The 22,884-nt window shown below is 38.7% G+C and overlaps 2 protein-coding genes across 2 annotated transcripts in view; one reads left to right on the plus strand and one right to left on the minus strand.

Annotated features, from left to right (window-relative positions):
* LOC102290573 overlaps positions 1-8,627 on the plus strand; it is a 17,869-nt gene extending 9,242 nt beyond the window's left edge. Inside the window, exons 7-11 of the mRNA XM_042213552.1 lie at positions 6,337-6,491; positions 6,954-7,301; positions 7,393-7,416; positions 7,513-7,619; positions 8,400-8,627. Of these exons, the coding sequence (XP_042069486.1) occupies positions 6,337-6,491; positions 6,954-7,301; positions 7,393-7,416; positions 7,513-7,619; positions 8,400-8,426 (661 nt within the window). The 3' untranslated portion in view covers positions 8,427-8,627. The remainder of the gene's footprint in view (positions 1-6,336; positions 6,492-6,953; positions 7,302-7,392; positions 7,417-7,512; positions 7,620-8,399) is intronic.
* Positions 8,628-13,850: 5,223 nt separating this feature from the next.
* On the minus strand, positions 13,851-20,206 carry LOC102312707 (insulin-like growth factor-binding protein complex acid labile subunit). Its single transcript, XM_005945965.3, has 6 exons — positions 19,674-20,206; positions 17,516-17,948; positions 16,163-16,308; positions 15,731-15,899; positions 15,172-15,334; positions 13,851-14,929 (listed from the first exon to the last, which is right to left on the minus strand). Exons 2-6 carry the CDS (start codon positions 17,819-17,821, stop codon positions 14,622-14,624), a joined length of 1,092 nt encoding a protein of 363 aa, XP_005946027.1. The 5' UTR covers positions 17,822-17,948; positions 19,674-20,206; the 3' UTR covers positions 13,851-14,621.
* Between the last annotated feature and the right edge of the window lie 2,678 nt (positions 20,207-22,884).

The following is a 22,884-nucleotide window of genomic DNA, read 5'->3' on the forward strand; positions in this document are numbered from 1 at the left end:
GTGGAAAACTCAGGAAACATTCAAGCATGTGAACATTCCTTTTGATGAACCCTAATGAACATGAAGCTCTTCTCTCTAGCACTTCTCCTGTTTTCCAGTAAGAAAATTGTTTTTGTTTGTTTGTTTTACTTGACTTGATCTCCACACCAGACCCTTCGTTTAACCTTTTTGTTTTCTTCGTTGTCCAGGATTCTGTTGCAGTGTGAAAATATATCAGCCACCTTTTACTTTGAGCCGTGAAGGAGAGAAATCGGTGACGCTGCAATGTGAACAGGACAATGATGAATATTTATACATGTTTTGGTACAAACACGCAGACTTTAGGCAAATGCAGCTGTTAACGTATTCTATTAACAAAGGTATTCAAACCACTGAAGCTCCATTTAATGAGACAAAGTACTTCATGTCACGTCCTGCGGTGCGTAATTCTAGTCTGCACATAAAGCGAGTGGAGCCTGGAGATTCAGCTGTGTATTACTGCGCCTCAAGACTGCCACAGTAGCACAGACTCACTCTGTGGCTCATCAACAACCCCAACATCACAGCAGGTCAACGGCTGACAAGCAGCTCACTCAGTCTCCCCGCAGATGTTTGTTTTTGTCAAAACTCTTTGTGTTCAATTAGTAAAGCTTTGGCTTGACTTTAAGAATTTGTCTTTAAATTATATATTAGATTTGATTATATTTGTATATTATTTGTTTAAAAGTGTAATTTAGAAATGTAATAATAGTATTTTTCTTAATTTTCTTAATTTTTTAAGAAGAGAATAGAAAATAATGCTCTTGAATTTGTTACAATTTGAAGGTAACATGATTCAGATTTCCAGTTTATCTATAATTTTTCTGTCCTGATTAAGATACATAGATTATTTCAGCATCCTGTTTGTTATGAGACTGGAATTTTGTTTATTTATTTATGTCATTTGTAGAAAATTGTAATCCAATTTTTTTTTACTGTCGTTTTTAATCATTTTACTATTTTTTCTCTAAATGTACCGTTGTGAAAAATTTTGTTCATATATTTTGTTACACATTGAAATGAATCAAGCATTATACATTACATAAGGCCATTTTTGTGCATATTATGTTTGCATTAAAATGCCTCAAAATATATTTACAGCACTAAATATAAATATGAACCTGAAACAGTCACAGACAAAAATCCAAGGCAGACCTGCAGGTAGTCACATGACAAAACACATTCAGTGATATCAAAAAAGGCGCTGCACAAACATGAAACTGATTGGAAGTAAAAATCAAGCACAAAGGTTTAAAAAAAAAAACATAACAGCAGCACAAAGACAAAGTAACAGGAGGGAGGCCTAACAAAGACTGGTGACCAGTGTTGGGCAAGTTACTTTAAAAAAGTAATTTGTTACTGATTACTTCTCCAAGAGAGTATGTTACTTTTCTGATTACTTGTTTTCAAAAGTAATTACTTACCTTATTACTTAGTTACTTTTTAAAAACATGACACGCAACCTGAATATGTAATAAAACAACAGACCTTTCAGCCCAAATCTATTTTTTTCTGCATAATCCATCATATAAAATTGAATCAAATGAAAACATCCATCCATTCGCTTATCCTTTTCAGGGTCGCTGGAGCCTATCCCAGCTGTCATAGGGCGAAAGGCGGGATACACCCTGGACAGGTCACCAGTCTGTTGCAGAGCCAACGCATAGGGACAGACAACCATTCACTCGCACATTCACACCTAGTGACAATTTGGATTATCCAATTAACCTATCCCCACAAGCTGCATGTCTTTGGACAGTTGGAGGAAGCCAGAGAGAATTATTTAACATTTAAACCTATTTTCTGCATATTTCAGCATATAAAATAAGATAATGTTTTTGTGTTTACACTCCCTCTTTCAAATAGATGCAAGTAAAACACAGCAGAAAATAAATAAAATCAAAGACTCAGCAGCTCTGAGTCCTGTCGCTCTTAAATCTAATTTTCACCTAGCAGGAGTGGGGCGGGTGGAGGTTTGCCGATGCAGCAGCGGTCATCAAAGCGGGGTTTCTCTGTGAATTTCACATTCCCGTGGTAGCGTGCTTGGCGCGTACTCAGATTTGAAGTTTCATTTTTCAAGAAAGAAGTTTTCTTCCCACTCAGAGTAACAGCGGACGCTAATGTTTTTGCCACTTTTACAGAATCAAACTCAAAGTAATGTCAGTACTTCCAAGCTTTAAACGCTGCATGGTCGTACTCTCTCCCGCACTCCATATTATTCATTGTTAATCTGCACACGTCTGTTGCTGCCTCATACGTCATTGTCATGAGACACTCTCAAAAACAAAATCACAGTTTAGTAACGCAGTAACACTGCGAGCTTACGGGAAAGTAACAATAATCTAATTGCTTTTTTACAATAGTAATCCCTTACTTTACTCGTTACTTGAAAAAAGTAATCGGATTACAGTAGCTGACCATCTCGTGACTGAAATGTTACATTTGCTCTAGTCTGCCTAAAAACAATTCCACAGTGTGGAAAAAGCCCCTGCAGCAGTGTTTGCATACCAATTGAAAAAATGACAGCATCCCCTCACTGCCACTCAGGAATCTCTCAGCTCCTCAGTTGAAATATCACTGAAACCCTGGTAGATGATGTCCTTATGTATAAATTATACCTGTTACACCTCACAGTAATTCTCCAATTTTGAAATGATCTTCCTGCTTGTGTATACTATGATAAAATAAGTACTTTATACTATACGTGCAATTTTGTACATTATGACAATTATGGTTTAAAGTGGAAATTAGCAAGGGCGAACCCTCAGTCACAATTCATTCTTCTCTGGTAGATTTTTCTTTGCATAGAGATCAGCCGGCTTTCTCTGCTGATACCAAACCACGTCTTGGATTTAGACATCCTGAGCCATCATGCCTAACCTTTCACCTCTTGACACTATAGAACTAGTGCAAAGGTCTTATTTAGTGAATGAATCAAATCAGCATTTAAACTGATGTTAGGTGGGGCTACGGTAGCTCTGCTGCAGTCCAACATAGTAATTGACTGCAAACCTCAGCACAGTACAGACAGACATTTCACAATATGAATAAACCAATACGTGATTAAAAACGCTGAAATGGGACATTAGCTAATATTTTCATTTACATTTCCAGTTTATCAAAAATTACTAAAGTGTGAAAATAATCTCTGATCCTTATCCCTATTTTTCTCGTCTCTCTTTGAGCATGATTGGTATTCTAGTTGCCCCACGCTGCCTTCCAAATCGAAGGTCACAAGCTATCTGTTTTTCAGCTTTAGTTTGCTCCGCGGTTTTTAGATTTCTGACATGGTGAGGTAATCCAAAAGTACAAGCAGCTTGGACCATGTTCTGTGATTTTACCCACATAGAGCTTTTTCTAGAAAAATTTAGCTGAGGCAAAACTTGATCAGCAGCAGAGGAGCAGTCACTGATCCATGAAGTCATAAAAATGTAGCTGTTTCAGTTGGCTGACATGTCTGCAGTACCTACCACAAAGCTGATCAGTTAGATAAGTGCACAGGTGCTATAACAGAGGGAGCAGTGTCCCGTACAGTGTAGCTTCTCAGCATCCACATATCTTGCATTTTGCTATTCTGTGTTTCTTTTTCTCTTATTCTTTAAGTGTTTGCTGTCTGAGCACACAGTTGTTTTGTTTAAGAACAAGTTGATCACAGCCTGACCTCTGCTGGCTGAAGTTGGTGTTACATATGTCTGAAAAATCATGCTGATGATGACCCTTCAATGAGCCGGGCCCATCTCAGATTATATTTATGTCTAAAGTTATACCAAACTGATTTAACTTCGTGCTTAAGCATGAACCAAGGTCCAACTGCATCACTGTTAAAATTCTTTAAGAAAGGACAAACAAATGTTTTATCAGTTGTCCCACAACTTTATTTCTCATGTCGCGTTTACGTTTATATTTGTTTATTACAAAATCACATAAGATCTTTTTTTCCCTTTTTTTCCTTTTAGGATTCTGGCACTTTTAGAAATAAAACATCAGTATTAATGTGTTTGATATGTTTTTATTTTCCATCTAAAAGTTTCGTTGTGGTTAGAAAACAGTAAAGTGAATAATTTGAGCCTCCACAGCAGTGTGTGTAATTCTGTCAGGATGAACAATCTGAAAAGAAAGCAAACAAAATGTTGTCTTGACTGCGATTGACTTTGAAAGGGTTTCCCTTCATATCTGATAAGTTTGATCATATACTCGCTTTCCTTTTTATTCATCTAATAGCCTTGTAGGGGTGTCAAACCATAGGTTTAATCACTGTAATTTGGGAAACATTATCAAAATGATGATGTGGAACTGCTGATTTCCTCCAGTTTTATACTGACTGGGCGGAAATAAAGAGGTGTGACCAGAGAAGACGTCACCATGCAGCTACTGTATATAGAAACACGGGCTTCGTTTTCTTTGTGCGTCTTTTCTTAGCAGTCACAGAAATAGCAGCATTCATGCTCACCTCAGGCCTCCAGGCAGCCTGCACAGCTGCTCTCATCCACCAACAGAGAAAGATGGAGGCTGAGATATGAAAATGCTGGGTGGGGGGAGGAAAGACAGCAGCAAAGTGAAGTCAGGTTTTTGTCTAGTGCTTTTTCACTGTGGGGACAGGGGGGGCACGGTGATACAAACCAATAGAGCCGCCGTACAAAAACCTCCTGCATTTAAAATGCACAGCGAGGAGCTCTGCAGATTACTTTCAACACCTGAAAAGCATAAAATGAGCAATATTTTAAAACGTGCAGGCAGCCCTGCTCTTACTGCACAGAAATATCATTAGTGAGGGAATTTGTTTAGAATTCAATAAAAATTTAAACACAGTGCAGCTTTTGAGTTTATTTCACTCATCTTTCTTTTTTAACTAAAACTCAGTTGGTGGGATTAACATGTCCTTTGCTAAAATTCCAAGTGTTTAGTGGGAATTTAGTCTCATTTCAAGTGCCTGCTCTGGACTGTTTGGTTACTTTTTCACAAAGGATGCGTTCAATGTGACACTGGAGCTGAAGCCTGCTTTGGAAGTGGAACTAGACTAACTGTTCTGGGTAAGTTGGGGCCCTCACACTTTCTGTTTATTGAGAAAAAAAACACGTTTGCAATGTTTAGACTATGGCTGAAGCAGTGACCTACAAAAATGTGGTCCTTTTTATTACTGGTTCAGCTCCGTGCTATTTGATATTAAGCTGGTCCACTGTGCTACTTATGAAGCCTATTTTGGTGCAGGCACAAAACTGACCGTTCTCGGTGAGTAAAACATCCGCTCGTCCCTTTGGAAGCGTTATAAATGTGTAGACGTTGGAAAGTATTTGGATATTAACCTGTGTGTACAAAAGAAAGCAAATCCGGCATGTTTAAGGTGATTGGAGTAAAGTTCAGCTTACTGTGCTGGTGGTTTTGTTTTTGAGGCTTTTTTCAATGGAGGCACCAGGTCGACTGTTTTAGTTAAGAAATAAAGTGAAAGAACTAGAATATAAATCAGAATATCATTTAATGGTTGTTTTTCATCTGATGGCAAAATACCCAAAAGCCTGAATGACACCTTCAGGTAATGAGTGATGCAATAATAGCCATAAAACTCACTATATTTATATATATATATATATCTATATATATATATATAAATGTGTCCTGTTGCTGCCGTGGTTTCAAGGGCGATCCTTAGCAGACTCTAGCTGTCGACTACTGTCGATCTCTATGAAAAGCTCAAAGTCTGAAACTATGACAAAGCTTGATAAATTGCAAAGAGGAGCCCCAAGAGACAAGGAAGAGGTTTTTGTAACAGTCTGAGAGCTCTGTGTTCATTCAGCGAGGCTTATTTCGGCGCTGGAACTAAACTGACCGTCTTAGGTAAGATAATCTGCAGCGAAGACTCAAACTACACGTCTTAATATGATAGAAATAATGTGTGATAAGTGTGCTTCACTTTTTGGGTGGTTTTATTAATCAGCCATAAACATATTCAAGCTGTTTTTAAAAAGTGAAAGCTATTAAAGCACAAAGTTAGTCTTGTGTCAGTGCTGATTAGTCTTCAGCAAAGTGCTGCAGCTATAAAAGAATTGGCTCTATGCCCAGATTATCTGTGGCTACACGGAGTTCTGATCATCTCGGTGAGCGACTGCGTATTCCCAGTCTGAGACTCACTTTGGGAACTAACCCCACAGTTTCAGGTAAGGTGCAAAAATAGAACATTTTAACAGGCACAAATGTATTTTATCATGCAATAGTCCATAAATTAAAACCTAATTGTAAGTAAGTCGAGTTACTGTAGCATCATTAAAGGTTCCTGACTTTGTCTAAAATCTAAAATCTGTCTAATTAGGTTTTGTTATGAAGAGTAAATTTGGAGAAATTTGAATTTTTCATAAAGAGAAAAAAAAAAGATCATTTCCAGCTGTTGATAGCACAAACAATTTTTACTACGCTGCATATCAGTGTGGCAAACTACAACCCTGCTTACTTTGGTACTGGCACCAAACTGACAGTTTTGGGTAAGAAACCTTATGCATGTTTTTTTTCCACTGCCGAGAACCTCTGAGAAGTTCTAATGTAAGTTTAGGGCTGTAAAAAGAGCAAAGTTTGAATGTTCATACTTGGGTGTAGACAGAATCACAAAGTTCTAAACACGTTGCTGTGGATTTAAAACAATGTGCCATGAAATTTATTTCAAATGTCTTCTATATCTAAGATATATGCTGCAAAAGCAGCATTTTGGAAAAAAGAAAAAAAGAGATGTGGCGTCAGAAGCTTACCTTACATCATTATTTATTTCATTTTACTTTCTTTTTACCCAGTAATCACCTGCTGTTTTTCCAAAAGATCCAAAAATCCAAAAAATAATGACAAAGCAGGATTTTTTTTAAAAAGGGTAACTTTTTTTTATCTTTGGGTATTCAAAATGGGAATAATGAGACTGTTTGCATTCTAATGATTCGATTCTCTTTGTCCCACAGCACCAAATAGAACAGCTGAGCCACCAAAGGTGAAAGTGTTTAAACCTTCAACAAAGGAGTGTCAAAATGAAAAAGACAAGAAAAACAAGAAGACCTTGCTGTGTGTGGCCTCTGGTTTCTATCCGGACCATGTGAATGTGTCCTGGCAGATTGATGGGGTGGACGTCAAAGATGGCATCGCCACCGATCACTCTGCCCACTGGAATGGTACCCACTACCGCATCACAAGCAGGCTGAGAGTCTTATTTTCACAGTGGTTCAAACCAGGCAAGAATTTCACCTGCACCGTCGACTTCTTTGATGGGGAGCAGACGGTTCCTTCTGTAGGCTGGGTCGCAGGCATTCGAAGTACGTTCATTTACAATCTTTAAATGTGTCAAAATCATCTGAAATAGTTTGACTTGATTTCACTGAAAAAAATCGTTTTTCTTTTTCTTAGATCCAGGAGCTGCAGCAATAAGAAGTAAATATTATTAATAATATTATTAATAACTATAACCCAGTGTGTCTGCTCTATACTGAGCTGGGAAAATAATACAAATCTTACAATTTTGTGCAGACAAGTATCTGAAGACCACCCACAATGCCAAGCTGTCATATCTGGTTTTGATCATCAAGAGCAGCATCTACGGACTCTTTGTGATTATCCTGGTGTGGAAACTTCAGGTTGGTCCAAAACGATCCAGCTCCTGTTTGTGCCATGAGCAGTGGTCGTTATATGAAACATATCTCAATACAAAACAATCATTTAACAGCACCACGTGCTTCTTCCTCCAAAGGAACCTGTCTGAAACTGAATCTAAATGTAATGCAGGATCGATTTGTTAGACCGCCGTAAAAATTAGCAGCTAAGAAAAACATCAGTTAGCCTGTTTTTCTTGAATATGTCTTTTTTCTCAGCAACTATCACTCAACAATTAAGACCTATTGAAAACATTTTAAAAGCTAATGAGCTAAAACGAATGAATATAAAGGTATCATTTAAAATAACAAGGAAGGGGTTTTGTTGTTGATGTTGTTTAAAGTTTATAGATTTATAGATTCTCCATGACAATATTTCAGTCACCCCAGCAGTATTTTTCATTAAATATCTCAATCAATCACTTTTAAAATTAGTGTAATAATATTTTCTCAGTGATCTCAGCACCGGTGGGTGGTATTATATATGTAAAAACTCTGACAAAGTGATCATTATTACCACAGAAGCTCTGAAAAGGATTTCTTATAGTTATCATTTAGTGCATCCAAGAAAACTGCTTTACATCCACGTCATTTCTGAATTTCTTTGTGCTTGATTGATAATTAAAAATTAGTAGGAAGGTGAAGCTTGCCTTCTTTATAGTCAGTTTATTTAGTGAAGACTCACTGAAGACATGAGGCTTTACGTTTAAACCTTTGTTTAAAGAGCGACTCTGTAAACTGAAAACGTGTTTCCTGTCTTCACAGGGGTTTTCAAGAAAACCAGAGAAATGAGAGCTGAGCTGAACGACTGAGCTGCTTTCTGTGAAAACAAAAACATTCACAGTATCCTAAAGCTTTGCTTTCCATTTGACTTTCTTCCATTTAGTATACAAATAAGTGCACATCCTGTGCTGTTATTAGTTATTATTCTGTTAGTTTGTGTAAGTGCTTTGTGCTCAGTTTGCTTCTTAATAAAAGTACTCCTTAAACACACAACTGTTTATTTCTTTCATATATGAGTCTGAGGCAGTTCTGCCTGACAGTACAGCATACAGTTACTCATCAGGTGCAGTTTCAGGTATTATTCATTTATGTCTGAGCCTTCACTACACTGCATGGCTAGCAGGGAGCTATTTTTAGCAGCCTGTTATCTGTTGGGTTTCTGAGAACTCACCCTTATATTTTCCATTTTCTATGAACTCCAACTCAAAAACATTGGGCCATTTTTACTGTGGCATGTTGCCCTGTCTGTAAAACCTGTTCAAGATTCACTTTTTCCATTCTCAGTGAGTAAAGCTGTGTTTTTTTCACAGTAGGTGGAGGGCTATAGATATTGAAGTATGCGTGTAAAATGTGAGTCAACCACAGCTCGTACGAACAGGAAATCAATACTCTCCTCTCTCCAGAGAAGGAGGTTGAAGCTGTTGTTTTGTGAGGAACAAACCAGGTCATGACAGCTTACGGAGGCGTTGAGAGCAAGAGCAGAGCACAGGATGTGGTCACAGAGTGAGACGAGCGAGCGGCAGATTGCGGAGAAGCTTCAGAGGTGCAGACTTCCGCTTCACCGCAACCTTCACAAGCATTAACACGCACCTGTGCACCAGCTCCCCACTCTGCAGCGCTGCACCAAGCACACTAACTGTGTCAACTGAAGCTACGCTGGGAGACAGCAGCTGTTCTGTGTGCATACGGATAACTGCAGCCTTTTATTTAGAGTTTGAGGTCACATAAGTTCATCAGAACTATCAAGCACAATAAAGTGCTCATTTCCTTTTTCCTAATCAGAGGATGTTTATATCACAACAGAGTTTTGATCTCCTCAAGCTGAGAGTTCTGCTTCAGAGTTAAGAGTACTGACCCTAATCCTTTAATGCTCACAACAGCATTACATAACAAGAAGGTAACAATAAACTACGATGATTATAATAAAACTATAATATAATAAATCGTTTTTGGGGGCTTGACTTCCTATTAGTACATAAAGCTAACATCTGTCCATCCACTTTCTTTTGTTAATCCAACTCAGCCCAGGGCTGGAAAAAAAACAGCTCATTTAATTCAACAAAGAACAACCTCATATTGCCCCTTAGTCTGCATTATCAGATGAAGGAGTGTTTCATGGGGATATGTTAACTAGTCTATTTTATTTTCCCTACACGTCACACCCTTCATATAAGAGCTGTCTCTATCTGAAAGTAAGATTTACCATTAAAACTGGGATCTGCCTCTATCGCCTGATCATTGCTCCCATTTTTAGACTGCGTGAGAAAGACTGAACTCAAACATGCTGCCTGTAGATGCAGGAGGTGGCTATTGGTAAAGATTTATATCAAAATAATACATTAAAATGTCCTTTAAGAATTCACACTCTGAGGTGCTTTTCCAGTTTAAATATGATTGTAGTTTAAGTATGACACTGGGATGGTATTCACTTTGTGCTATTTTTACTCTTACTGGCCACCAAAGTGCTTTGTAATAAAATCATTATTACTGTGTTTGTGTTTTATCTGTCAGAAGAGTAGCAGATGTGATAGTAAAATCACAAAACTTATCACAGTTCAACACTCTTTTTATGAACACGTTACCCTTCAATTTAGAGTTTTGAGGGAGTGTTTATAGATTCATAATAGTTCAGTCGTTTAACTAAACCTGATTAAAATAGGTTTTGAATTCAGTCCACAGGTGTAACACAGCAGACACCTGTCAGACTCAGTCACAATTATAGAAAGATGTTAAACATGGAAACCTGTTGTTTTATGAAAGGTTTACACCCTTACTGGGTTTTAACCTCTTAGAACTTGTCCCGCAGAGACATCTTGCTTTTGTGTATAACATGACACTAACCAGGTCACGATGAGAAAATGTATTTAAAATGGTGAAATACTACAGAAAAATGTTAATTAGCCCGAATGATGAGATACTCGAGAAACAGTTTTATTATTTAAACCAGAGTTACAAGATCAAAATGTGGAATGCATTATCAGAGGGTACAAGAGATTTAATCAGATTAAACACTGAAATAAAAAAGTATAAAACTATATTTGGGTTTCAATAAAACACAAGTTATGTAATTACAGTATATTTGAAGGGGTTTGAGGAGATCCATGATCATATATGTGTTTTTCTACAGCTTATTAAATGCTTATAAACTGTTTATTTTTTCAGCCTTATGAAACAAAGCAAGTGTTGATGGGCTTAGTGTAGGAACAACTCAGGAACAACTTCAGTGCTGTGTTCATCTATCAGCTGTGACTGATGGGAAATGAAACAAGCTGTACATTAATAAATTATAAATATGTTTACCTTAATCAGAGAGTGCTAGTGTTCCTGAGAGTAACACACCCAGGCCTGCTCATACAGCCACGCATAGGATGCATCTGCACTATATCAGTGTCTCCATCTGCTGGGCAAACCATGCCACTACATCAAGAGCTTAAAGGCTACTATAGACGGTAAGTTTAACACATAAAGCAAAAATCAGCACAAATACTTTTCAGATGTTTTAATGAGTCAAAATGAACATGATTGATTTTATTGGCACATTTGGGGATGAAGGAACAAAGTGAATCTTAAATATTAAAATGTTTCTTAAAGAAGAAAAGCTATCAAGCTCCAGAAAATTACACTAGAATAAATGCAGACATGGTTGCAATTAATCCAGCAGGATCCAGCAGAGCCGCAGAGCGATGGCTAACAGAGACAGAGTGATGCTCCGGGCTGCAGAGCCGGTCAGCTTGTTGCTACCCAGAAGGGCACGAGCTATACTTCACTCCTATCATGGACACACCCTCACTTGCCAGCAGCATGTCAGAGAAGACGATTGATTTTGGGTTTGTGTCTGTACCTAGGCCTCCTACACTGACATTGAGCATCTTGTCACTTTCTTTAATACATATTAGTCTGTTATCCTCAACAACATGTATTATTCTATGTATTATTGTAGGGTCTACCTTACAATATAAAGCACCTGGAGACACTTTTCTTGTGCGTTTTGTGCTGTATAAATAAGATTGAATTGAAGTGAACATTAGGAACATCCTGTTCACCTAGAATGTCATTTTAAATGCAGCTGTCATCCAGCAGATAAAACATCATCATTAGCTCCCAAAATTCACTCTGCCACGTCCTTTCTGTCAGTCAGATGTGGAGTGAATCTCACTCTAATCCCTATTGTTCCAGCTTTAAAACCTGTTACCTAAAAGTCAAAGAGAGGTTGACTGTATGACGTCGGTTCATCAGTTCATTGCTCTAGATTTTACAGGTCTACAGCAAATGGGCTAATAACTGCATATTCACTCTTTATTTATTCAATTTTTAACATAACGCTCTTGGAGTTTGACTTGATCAGAGGTGGCAGTAATGCGCAGGAAAAACAACACGAGTCCATCTACAAGGAGGCTGTGGGGTAGCACGGGCAGTCACCAGTGTTTTTAATTGTCATCAGGGGTTAGATGGTGGGGTGATATTTGGAATAATGTGTATGTAAGCAGACAGTTTGGTCTATAACCATGGCTGTATAAAGAGAAACTAAACTTTATAAATAGCGCCCCATTCACTGCACTGTTGAAAACCCTCCACACAGCTAAACAAAGCACCATATACCAGACATTAGACAGCTCCTGCAGAGCTTCCATTACTTATTCAAACGAATTCAAATTCAGAAAAATTATATCTTGTGGGGTGAAAAAGCTGGTCTTTTCTTTGGAATTTGGAAAATACTGCAGTGCATTTGTCATGATCTGAGTGTTTCAAAGAATAAACAAAGTAAACATGCCTGGGCTCGGTTCAGTTAAGAATAATTCAGAAAACCTAAATTGCTGTCGCCCACTTAGCAGCTAAACATTCGCTTGGTTTGAAGTGCGAGCAGTTAGCATGTACCTAAACTGGAGAAATTCATGTTCTGCTAACTCCAAACTGGTCTGGTTCCACTTTAGCTTGTTCGATATTATTAATAACTATTATCAATTATTATCAGTCTAAGTCCACTGAATATTTGTAGAGAGCTGTACAGTCACAGAGGCTAACAATAAGCTCAGTGCTGGATCAGTAGACCAAACTGTGGGGCTAGCTGCTTATTAAACCCAAATTTCTCATTTTGAAATTAAAGCTGCACCCTAGCAAACATATTGGAAAATATTACTAAAATTAAAGATGAAACAACATTAGGGACATGTCACGGTGTCAGTTTGACATATATTTTCAATATCACTGAGAATTTGTTTTCAATAACTGTTTTCTATTATCTATTTGGTAATGAGAATAAACAAAATGTAAAACATTTTAACGTTTCTCAATGAAAAGAACGAGAAGATATCTGATGTTTCAAACAGTGTTCGGCCCACTTCTTATCTATTAAACTAACTAACCGCACATAAGAGCAGCAGCATTCCTGAGTTTATGATGCTCATCTCAGACAGAGCGAGCATAATCACATGATGCAGAATTTAGAAATATTAAATCATAAATAGCTTCACAGTGTCATTTCTTTTCCTAAAACAGGCTCCAGCAATACTAGTCTGTGTACATGGAGCAGACTGACGTCTGATCACAATCAGTTCTACGCATATTAGTTGTTGTTGTTTGAGAAAAAACAAAGGTGAACACTTTAATCCTTCTTTGCAATAATCTGATTTGTATTTCTCGAGTTGTAAGCCGCAGTCAAACCCAACCTCTACTCTGCTTGGAAATAAGACTGACATCCATCTGTCCACCATTCTGTTTTTGGCACAGTACCACGATCAGCTTTAATCAGAGGTGAGGTTTGGGTTGCTGGAAACTGTGACAAAGTTCCCAACACTGGTCCTAATAGTTTCATTACTAAAAGATTTTTCAACAGGACAGAAAAACACAACAATTAAAGAAGAGATGGATGAAAGGAGGGCAGTCTACTGCTGGAGGCCAGACGGCTCTCTTTCTCTGCCTGTTTAATACCTCCAACACACACACACACACTCACAGTTAATAACTGTATTCCAGATCAGCAGTAATCATCTTGACATCTTTGACCTCTGTGGGACTTTGTCCTTCTCTGTTCTCTTTCCCTCCATCAGTCCTGCACTAATCCCCTGTGGAGTACAGACACATATGGTCCTCATGACCCCCTCTGTCGCTATTACTGACTCTCGGCCTGACTGTCAATCAATAGGTTCAGACATTCCTAGGCCTTCTATGGTGATAAACTACAAAGAACAAAGAGTATATTCAAGAAACCTTCTATTAAATATTAAATAATTTATTGGCAATTTTCTATTTTACATTATGAGTTACAGACATGCAAAGATGTGTTTTGTGAGTGAACAGACTTCCCTTGGGTGTTGCATAAGAAAGGGTGTAAAAACCTGCTAAATTAAACGTCTACGACAGCTGCCTGCTGTGGTGATCCCGCGAGATTAAGGAAAAACTCAAATTAGCGTAGGTATTATAAAATAGGTGGAAACGAGATCAGTGAAAGGGAAAGAAAGAAAGCACAACAGAAGTCAGATTATGTGTGAACAGACAATTCAGCTGTATCCACACAGGGAGCAATTCACAGTGATGTGTGACAAGAGACCGCAGACAGTCAATCTGACATTTGGTGACTTCAAGAGACTACAGGTGAATGAAACCTCGGCAACTGTTAATACAAGTCAGACATTTTTTTACTCTTCGAACTCCACATTATATGTTATGGCCTTTGGCCTTTACCAAAGTATGGCTTTTATTGTGAAAAATCCCATTGCTGACAATGGTCGTTCTTAAAAATTCATCGAAAGAACCACATTTTTACAGCAGTTCACTGGTAGCAGCAGATCACAGCTGCAATATTAAATTTGAACAGATACTCCACCTCTTCTTCAGTTTTAATTCCAACTCTGTTTTTCACTTTTTTGCAAGGAAAAAGAAATCAAGTACTATCCATTTGTGGCAGCAGTCAGGAAGTGTGTGCTAAAAGCATTTTTGTAACCAGAGGAGCCAGAAACATCTGCTTATCCTCTCACTAATTTTGCCTCAGGATGGAGGGCTCTGAGTTTGCGTCTGTGACTCGGTGTCCCAGTTCTTCCCTTGGTTCCTCTTCCTGTTCCTTTCCGCCATCACCACAGCGGCCACCACGGTGACAAGCACAGTGACAGTGATGACGAGTACAGTAGCGGTCTCAGCCACGCAGAGTTGGCTGTCTACCCAGGCCAACGAAGCCCCCATCAGCTGCGGAGGGTCCTGGCACGTCACGTTGCGGTAGTCGTCAATGTGGAGGTGCCGGACGTGTAGGATCTTACTGAAAACACGATGCAGCTCACAGTCACAGCTCCAAGGGTTCCCTGGCAGGGAAAGAAGGAAGGCAGGTATACATAGTTCAATTAAACAAAGAATGCAAACCTTAAAATTGTGTGTCAGAGTGTTGAGTCAGAACTTGATTGTAGAAGAGGGGGTGTTGATCAACATCATCTATTTTATATTGCATGATAATCAGTCCAAAAGTTTTAAACATATTTCAGTCTGTTCCGTCAGTTTCTGACATGGAGAAAAATGAATGAGATAAAATTAAAGTATTTCTGCAGACCTGACAGCTGTATGTGTGTTGCTGTTGTATGAAGGCTGATGAAGGTCTTAAATTTGAGGTTATGCAGGTTGTTTCCCTCCAGATCAAGAACAGCCAGGCTGTACAGAGGTGCCAGGGCATCTGTATCTATGTGAGAGATGTTGTTGTTGCTCAGCTGGAGTACCTAGGAAGACAGACCAACAGGTACTAATTAGAAAGGCAGACATACAGAATAATGAAGTCATCAAAAATGGTGTGCCACAGGGATCTGTTTTTGAGCCACTTCTTCTTACAATAATTAGACAATTCTTCCAAAGCAGCACATTAAAGTGTGCATTAATAGGTAGAGATATCATAGTACTTTATACTTTATAACTAATGATATATTTCAAACTTATCATTATTCAGTGTACCAAAACACTAGCTGTCTTACATACAGATGAATTAAGACCTGAAAAAAAATTCATTTACATTATTATCCTTTTTAGAGGCTAAATCTACAACAGTCCACAATCAAAAAAAAACAACAACTTTGAGGTACCTCTTTATTTACCCGCTTAAAAAATAAAAGTCTGTTCACCTCCAGTCCAGGCAGCATGTCCAGGCTCCCATGCTGCACCACAGTCAGTTTGTTGTTGTGTAGATAGAGTTGTCTGAGCCGGGAGAGGCCTCTGAACACGCCGGGGCCAACAGACACCAGTTTGTTATAACTCAGGTCCAGCTTTTCCATGTTGTCCAGAAACTCCAGGCTGGCAGCAGAGAGAGACAACGAAAGCGTGAGACAGTGAGAAGATACTGTGAGAGACAGGCAGAGAGAAGCTCTGTGCTGAATGCTGCTGTCTTCAACTGTATTCGCATGGCATGCAAAGAGAGGCATGCATAAGACAGCTCCTGGTCTTTTGGATCACTTTAAACATATTCCTGGTAAGCCAGACGATAAACAGAAATATGGAAGCTGATGGAGTGAGATGGAGTTTCACGGCACTCTGATGACCCACAGATAGCCATGTACCTGTATCCAGATAGATAATGCAAGTTGTTGTGCTCCAGTCGCAGTTCTTTGAGAGCAGGCAGACTGGATGAGAAGTCCACAGGGAGAGTTTTTAATTTGTTCCAACTGAGATCCAGTTTCTCCAGAAAGGACAATGAGAAAAATGCCTATTCAAAGACAAAAAGCATCAATTACTTGTGCTGTTTCAACTTTCCTACTGTCAGGGACCTGGGTCCTCAGACCCAGGGTCCATGAGCAGTTTTGAACTTGTTTATTTGTTGCTGTGTGTACCGTGGTGCTTGTGCCCCTGGTTTCACTTTGTATTGTGTATGTGTGTGCGTGTGTGTGATGTCCTGGTTTTCCTGGACCACCAGGCCTAGTGGGTGTGTCCTGTTGGGAGGCTGGCCACACCCGAGGAGGAGTAACACACACACCTGCAGCTGATAAGGATCGTTAGGGGAGCTACATAGCAGTGTGGCTGAGTGCTTCTCAACGCTGGATCATTGAGTGACTTCACGTTAGTCTCTTTGTCAGTTAGAGAAGGTTAGCCTGCCGCAATTGTGGTGTGTTCTGACAGCTGCCTTTTTGTTATTCCCCAGGTGGAGTGTGGAGTTGAGAGGGCAGTGAGCACGGGGTACTCGAACACTGCCGAGCGCAGACACACTGGGCACTACTCTGGGAAGAGGACACAGCACGGAGTCGGGAATGCACTGTGTCAGTTTACTTCAATGTAAATAAACGCACTGCTTTGCATCCAAGAGCCCTGCATTTGGGTTCTAATTTCCCCACATCCCCACGGTCTGCCAGCGCGACCGTGACAGATTCAGTTTTTATATGACATATCAGTGACTGGCAGTGATGTAGTGGTAAACACATTTCCTTGCAGTCCATGTCTCTCCTTTCTCGTTTCTCATTTCTGTTATTTTCTGTAAATGTGTTTTTTAAATATAAAGTATTATTTTTTATATATACAAGTCGATTTCTATACAAATACAAAGTTGCAATTTATTTTCTATCTATCTGTCAGCTGCAGACAGATAGTCAGTCACAGGCAAAGAGGCAGGGTACATCCTGGACCAGCACCAGCCTGTTTCAGAGCTTTCACTTAGACACAGACAACCACCCACACTCACATTCACACCTAATGCCAATTTGGGATCTCCAGTTAAGCTAACATACTTGCCTTTGGCCTGTGGGAGGAAGCCAGAGTAACCGGAGAGAAGCCAACCCAACCCTGGAGTGTTTTCCATGCTTGTGCTAATTTGCTTTAGTTATATATTAAATCTCTAAAATACATCTTCGTATTATCCTTACAACTGTAATTGTGCAACATTTTCAGATGCATAAATAGTTTTTCCACCACTTTGTTCTTACCTGTGGTTGGATTTCCTCTATCTGGCCGTTGGTGAGCACCAGCACCCGCAAGGACCACAGTCCTTTGAAGGCTTGAGTGCCTATCACACTCAGATTGTTTCTTCCTAGCTCCAGCAGCCACGTGCTGTGCGGGAGGCCCCTGGGAACGTGCTCAAACCCACGGTCGCGGCAGTCCACCAGGTCAGCATGCTCATAACAAATGCACTTGTGTGGACACAACTTTGAGCACTGAACACATGGGAGAAGGGACTGTGGGGAGTAAATGGCAAGAAGGAAGAAGAGATGTGTCGAGGAAAGAAGATTCATATTTCCCAGGACAGCTGAAGGAGGGTCAGGAGATTTTAAGAAGCAGAAAGCTCACTGAAGGGCGGGAGTTTAATTCTGCTGTTCTTTTTCCCAAACCTCGCAGTCCATGTCAAAGCAGCCAAAGTAACTGGCAATAGAAAGAAACAAAATATATTTTCTATATCAGAATATAATACTATACTCAGTATTAATAATAGTGTAGTCTTCACTGGCTTGCTGTTAAATCCAGAAATGAATTCCTTTTCTTTAACTGATAAAGCTTACAGATATCTGTGAGCTTCATGAAACAAACCCCCTGATCCAGCTCTCCCTTATTCATGCTGTAACCAGCTCAGGCTGCTGTGGAGAAGCACTCCGAGAGCACAAACCTCCACCAAGGTAGCTCAGTGTCTGGACAGCATTTACTTTTAAGGGAATTGTATTGTTTTTTATATATAAGCATTATGTAAATAACTGGACATGAATAACTTGAGAGTGCCTAGTTACTATATTTGTAACTGATAACCTGATAATGCTTTCTTTTCAGCCAAAATTTCTCCGTCTTTACCCCTTTCAGTAGAATTTTTTTGCTTTTCACCACTTTTCAGCAAAAAATTTCTGCTTCTTCACCTGTTTTCTGCAAAATCTTCAGTTTCTTCACCGCCGTACAAGTTTTTGCAATTTTTTAAACTTTTTCAGCTTTTTTCAGCAGACATCTTATGCGTTAAGGCATCCACACAGCATTTTCGCAGGAAATGCAAATTTTTCTAGTGTGATACTGAGAATCCCTGTGTATCCCTATATGCCTGTATGTGGTCAATTCATATAGTGGCAGTAGGAGGCATAGTTTTAAAAGCTCTATATTATCATTATTGTCGCTTTGGCGTTAGGATCAGTTGTTGACCTTGAAGGGGAGTTTAAAGGTCAAATGTGACATGATAGTTCAAATTTTTATATTTACAGTATTTACTATATATCGATAACATATTATATATGTTGATAATTCACACCAAACTTGTAAGAATCATAGTTTCTAAGGCTTTTTGCCAATTTTCCAGCCAATAAATCATTGAGTTCACTTTCACCCTATCCGCAGGTTTTATTAAAGATAGAATAACACGCACACATGCAAACAGTACCAAAGAAATTGTGGCTTTTGTGGAAGTAGTAAGCTATATTTATAAAGCACCTTTAAGAATAGAGGCGAGAAAAAGAGAACTGTAACAGAGTGAATTTAAAAAAGAGAAGCAAATGTAAAGTTGCACACAAAAACTTACAAGTTTTATCTGGTTTTTTGTTTGTTTGTTTGGGTTCCTACTTGTCCTGACAGAAATTTTTGGATCATTAGCTGTTAATTGTTCCACTGTACTCATCAGTATACTGTACAGTTTATTATATCAATTCTGCCTCCTGCAAATGAAGGCACAGTTTATGACAGTTGAATTTGTATGCTTAGAAATTAAAACAATGAGCATAAAAGTTCTGAAAAGCTACGACATTATAAACATGACTTTCTTCATTTTTTCTTTAAATCTCCAAAGGACAGTTTTACCTAACAGGCTGTAGGACTACAGGGATACGTCTTTATCTCGTCTCTCCATGCCTCATCCAGATATAGCTGCATAATCAGATCATGAATGAATTCAGCCAGTCTGATGAAACTGCTATTTTTTTACTGTATCAATTTTTATTTTACTTGTTAGAATGTAGTTTTCTAATGCTTATTTTGGAAAAAACAATCTCCAAAATAAAACATTTTCCATGGTAAAAAAATAAGAAAATAAAGACAGCGAACAAAGAGGATCAATAAAGTTAAAGTTTAACAAGTGGGATATTTTTTATCAGTTATTTTGACGATGGATACCTGACTCACCCCTTCTGCTGCTGAAGAACCAAAATATATCCATGCTAGCACCTCAACTTCTACATGCCCTCGGCTTTGATGGATGATGCTGAGACAACAGACAGAGGAAGAAAGGAGCGAGAGAACCAAAGACAGGACGACGATGATGCTGATGGAGCCTTCCAGTGCAGTCAGCTGCGTTAATAATCCTCTAATCCTCTCCAATCGCCAAACGCTTTCTCTCTCTCACTGAACTCGTCTGATGTTTGTCATGGTGTTTCTCTCTGTCCACCCTCCCTCTGGTTTCCTAGGCATCGCTCCATCTGTCCCTTTTACCGACTTAAATATTATATAAAGACTTTTAACATTTTGAGAATATCGCATGTGTGTCTCTGTGTATATTTTTGTGTGTTACTTTATCAAGTAAGTAAAGAAGCACACAAGTAAGGATAAGTACAGCTTTAACTACCAAAATTCACTTAGGCTATTTATTAATTAATTATTACTTTAATACAAAGAGTCAGCTGTTTCTCCAGCTTCTTTAGCTAGCAATGCTAGTGACTACTTGCAAATTTAGCAATTTAGCCCCTATTAGCATCAATATAAAAACTGATAAGAATTTCTAGAAATTGTTGCAGTCATTCATTCTTATACTAGATAAATTAGAGAGGAGAAGTACAACATGTTAATTTACTTAAGGCTCATAAATTAGAGAGGAAAACTCTGGAGGTCTACAAGGTTCATTTCCTGGGCCTTGCAAGACAGATGCAGCTTACAGTTCTGAAAAGACAAGCCTTTGTGGAAGCTCCTTAAACTGCCAGGGCCAACTCCTGTGGATATAAAAATAGTTAAGATTGTAAAAACGTCTATCCGGTCGTTAAGTGATGACGCGACGAATCCTACTTCCGAGCCTAAAGTAGTCTGCGTTTAATATGGCTTTTGTGTTGTTAACATGTTTAATGTTATGTATTTTCTTCTATTTAATCTCAAAAAGCTCCTAAAACAGTCAGTGATCCCTGTTGACCTCCCTCGGCTTTTATTACCGCTAATCATTTATTTAAGCTCAGTTTTTAAAACCTTAGGATGTAACTACAGCCCAGCCCATGCAGCAGTATATGAATGACTAACCTCGTATTGTGGATGGATTATCTCAGTTGTTCTCCTGGCTGAAGTTTGGTCCTTTTACAGCATCCTGCCATGCGATTACATTTGTTCCTCACCACCGAGAACACTCACATTAACTTTTATCGAGTGGAAAAAAAGTTAGCTTGTTTATATTATGCTAACATAGCTGTGTCGCTAACGGTCACGTAGCACATCATTATATACCAGCTAGCCAAATTTCAGTAACCCTACAAATGTCACTGCTGTTTAGTTTTCTGTCTTCATTTATGTTGGAAGTGATAACAGAGCTGTACGTTTGAATTTGTTTCCAAAACCCCGCAGTCAGGACATGCTATATTGTATTTAGATAGAAGCTAGCGAGCTAACTCCCTGCTAACTTCTAACTCCGTTAAATGTCATAAATTCCATTTTCATGGATGCCTGGATGTTAAACTCAATTGTTACACCTGGTAAAGCAGAACGCTGATCATTTTATTAAAGATGAAAGACTTTAGACACTTTTTCAACTCTCAGTAATGCCATAGTGATCGTTTGATATATGGACCTGCAGCGGAGTTTAGGCCCAGACACGGCTAGTGACGTCAGACTGAACAACCGGATAAGACAAGCCTTTAGCTCCCTTTGGTCTCAGTACACTTTCCCCATATGGTCGTTTCTTTTCAAATACAACATGATTTTGTCAATCAAAGTCTGTTTTAAAGTCAAGAAAGGACAACGGGGACTAAGCTTTATCATGTGATCAACAACATTAGGTTACTAGGATGTAATGCTTCAGTTAGATCGGCCCCTAAATAACCACATCTGATTTCAACACACACCAAGATGGTGATGGCAAAACATTTATTTTGAGGGTTCACAAAAAAGGTGTCCATTTTTATATACAGTCTACGATTTTATAGTATCTACGCAGACGCTGCTTGATTTATTGTAACTAGCAAGATTTATTGTAGCAATTATGTAACTAATTTCTACTGTGCAATTTCTGATGAGGCTTTGGTGAGCTTCAGAAATTACAAGTGAGCCAACATTTTGGCACAGCACTGTAAATGTGCTGTCAAGTTGACTGTGTTTTATTTTACAGAATAAACGATAATTCAGTGCATAAGTGAAGAAAAGCCACACATTGAATAATGTGTAATGTTGGAATTTATATTTGCATATATGAGGATTAAAATGTTTTGTCTTCTTGTTTGTGCACAACAATTTCATCACATTATGCAATCAAGAGGTTAAATACCCAGCATCCATTCACCAGGAGGACAGCACAGTCCCTGAATTCAAGGTCATTATAACAAGCTGCACTGCTGCAGTGATGTTATTGGGCCTACAGATTTTTGCTTTGTTATGTGTTAAGCCTTTACTGAACTCAGACAACTGAGAGCAGGCCGAAAATGAAGAGGATAGAGAGAGAAGGGCATAGGATCAAGAGATTAAACCAGACTCAGACCCACATGGAGAGCTGGATATTGTTCATGTTTAATTATCACTTTTTTTGTTGTTAGGTACCCATGTTAGACACAAGACAACAAGGAAAAGAGCACAAAGACAGCCTCCAAAATTCCTTCCTGATTGATTGGGGAACCTTCACAGGCTAAATGTGGGCAGAACGGATAAGGAAGCAGAACCATCACGTTTCACAGACTGTATATAAAATAATATGTTTTATATCACCTGCTGGTTTGTCACTGCTTCTAAAGGCACAGTGGCTGTTTAATAAAACCAGAAATAGATTAGACAACATCATATTAAGAGACAATATATAAGATGATCGCGGTTTCCAGTACTTCACACTGCTATACTTGAATGAATAAATAGACTGTCAGCCTGCTTCCAATATTAACAGCAACACAATTGATACATATACATACATGCACTATATTTTTTGTTTTTGGGTCTATGAATGCGACCCTAAAGTTGAATGAGCAATACACTAATACTTTCAGGAGATCCAGAAGTGCAGAATCAGTAGCAGGATGATGTGATTATTTATGTCACTGTAACTGAGCTGCTGTGTGATCTTTGCAAACAGTCAGAGCAAGGGTATTCAGTTCAAATTGAAAGAGGTCCGGTTCGAAAGTTTCCTTAAACCAGAGGTTTCCAAAGTGAACCTCTGGGG

Source organism: Haplochromis burtoni, unplaced genomic scaffold (assembly GCF_018398535.1).
Source record: "Haplochromis burtoni strain Fernald_Lab_line unplaced genomic scaffold, NCSU_Asbu1 Contig_453, whole genome shotgun sequence".
NCBI classification, from domain to species: Eukaryota; Metazoa; Chordata; class Actinopteri; order Cichliformes; family Cichlidae; genus Haplochromis; species Haplochromis burtoni.